General features: G+C 36.5%; 1 protein-coding gene across 4 annotated transcripts in view; it reads right to left on the bottom strand.

Moving 5' to 3' along the window:
- Positions 427 to 1,620, bottom strand: part of LOC107623823 — a 2,514-nt gene continuing 1,320 nt past the window's right edge. The window contains exons 4-6 of one of the 4 annotated variants that reach the window (XM_016326207.2): positions 1,300 to 1,400; positions 992 to 1,207; positions 427 to 873 (exon numbers count right to left, since the gene is read on the bottom strand). In XM_016326207.2, coding sequence (XP_016181693.1) covers positions 1,029 to 1,207; positions 1,300 to 1,400 — 280 coding nt within the window. In that variant the 3' untranslated portion in view covers positions 427 to 873; positions 992 to 1,028. Of the gene's footprint in view, positions 1,208 to 1,299; positions 1,401 to 1,620 lie in introns of all 4 variants that reach the window. The other 3 variants (XR_001616652.2, XM_016326206.2, XM_016326208.2) reach the window with 3 other exon arrangements.

The raw sequence follows: 1,620 nt of genomic DNA, 5'->3' as shown, positions 1-1,620 counted from the left end.
TTGATGTGAAACACAGTGCACTAGTGAAACTAAAAAGATTAGGAGAACATGGATACCCGTACTGAGGTTCGGAGAGAGAGAGAATCTGCTTGGGATTCATACATGCCATGCCATTTCTTGGACCAAGTTGTGAAAACCCTCTCCAGATGCCTTGGTCTTGACCCTACAACTACTCAAAGCGAAGAAGAAGAAGCAGCTTCTCTTGAAAAAGATGGAAAGTGACACCCATAACGTCACAAGTCTTAAGGAGATCACCAAGACCACCCTTAAGTCAAGGACGAGAAAGCCAAATCAGCGGCTTCTTAAATAATAGAAAACTCTCTAGGCTTAGCTGATTCTATGTATGTGTCCATGATTTTAATCAAGTAATATCTCAAATTTAATTGTCCTACATTTTGGGTTTGGTTTTCCGTTGTACCTGATATAGAGAAAAAATTCTGCCTCCTTCCATGTTCAAGGTTTTTTTTTTTTTTTAAACAAAGAAACTCTAATAGAATTATTAAAGTGAGACCAAATGTCAGGATACAACAGTTTCTCTGAGTACTCAGTACTAAACAAAAGAACTCATCAAATACACTTATTCAAGGTTAGAAACAGGGTTTGAGCTTTGATGTTTATTTTCATGCCCCAAAATCAATGTAAATGTAATCCTAGTGGCCTTGAATTTGAGATTCAGTGTCACTTTTATTAGAACACATCCGATATTTAAATTTAATGATTTTCATTTTGTTATTTCTCCTTGTAAGCTTCTTCACTGGTATTATTGTGTTCTAATACAAGTGCACAACCACATCAATGATCAAACAGCACTTCAACATATCACCAAGAAAGAGATTGCAAATGGTCGCTCTTTTTATACTATAGATCCCAGAGCTGAAATGTAAATCTCTAACTAGTTAGGAAAAAAAAGAAGGGGATTCGGACCCAAAAGAAAAAGACTGACACAGAAAAACAAAAACAGAAACAGAGCTTACAAGCTTAGGTTGCTCACCATGATGACTTTCATCTTCTATGTATGATTCTTAACATTATCTACGCCCACCTATATAGCTAAGAGCAAACTTTGAAAATCTTGCAAGTGTGAAGAACATTTTCATGATAGCACGACCCTTGACAACGCCCTCTCTCATGTTTCTTGCCGCTCTGGCCACCCCAGGTCCACCTGAGTCAGCCTGTGCTTTTGGACTCACCATTGCCTGCAAGGAAACTATATCCAGTGAACATCAAGTAAAATTCTTCCAACATCTACAATGCAAGATTGCTAACAATATAATACAGCTATGATTTCAGGTAGGTAACCTGAAGAAGGAGGAGGAGACATGGTTGCCAAGCGGCGAAGCCTCTGCTCTGCTGAGCGAACAGCGCGTGTGGAGCTTCTAACACCTTGAGTAATCTCTTGCCTGCATAACAATAATAATACACCAATGAGAGAGGAAAATGGCTTTCTTCTAGAATTAACAGGTTGTGTTGGCTTGGTATACTATATTCTTTATTGATATAAGGGTTTAGCTACACATGTTAAATTTACAAATTAAAAATGTTTTTATTGGAAAAATAACAACTAAAATTTTCAATATATTTATTGTATATTTATTAAATAAAAATTTAAAAACTTCTGTT

This window comes from Arachis ipaensis, chromosome B10, assembly GCF_000816755.2.
Source record: "Arachis ipaensis cultivar K30076 chromosome B10, Araip1.1, whole genome shotgun sequence".
Classification (NCBI taxonomy): Eukaryota; Viridiplantae; Streptophyta; class Magnoliopsida; order Fabales; family Fabaceae; genus Arachis; species Arachis ipaensis.
The sequence above is the reverse complement of the archived record's forward strand: the minus strand, read 5'-3'. Positions and strand labels throughout refer to the sequence as shown.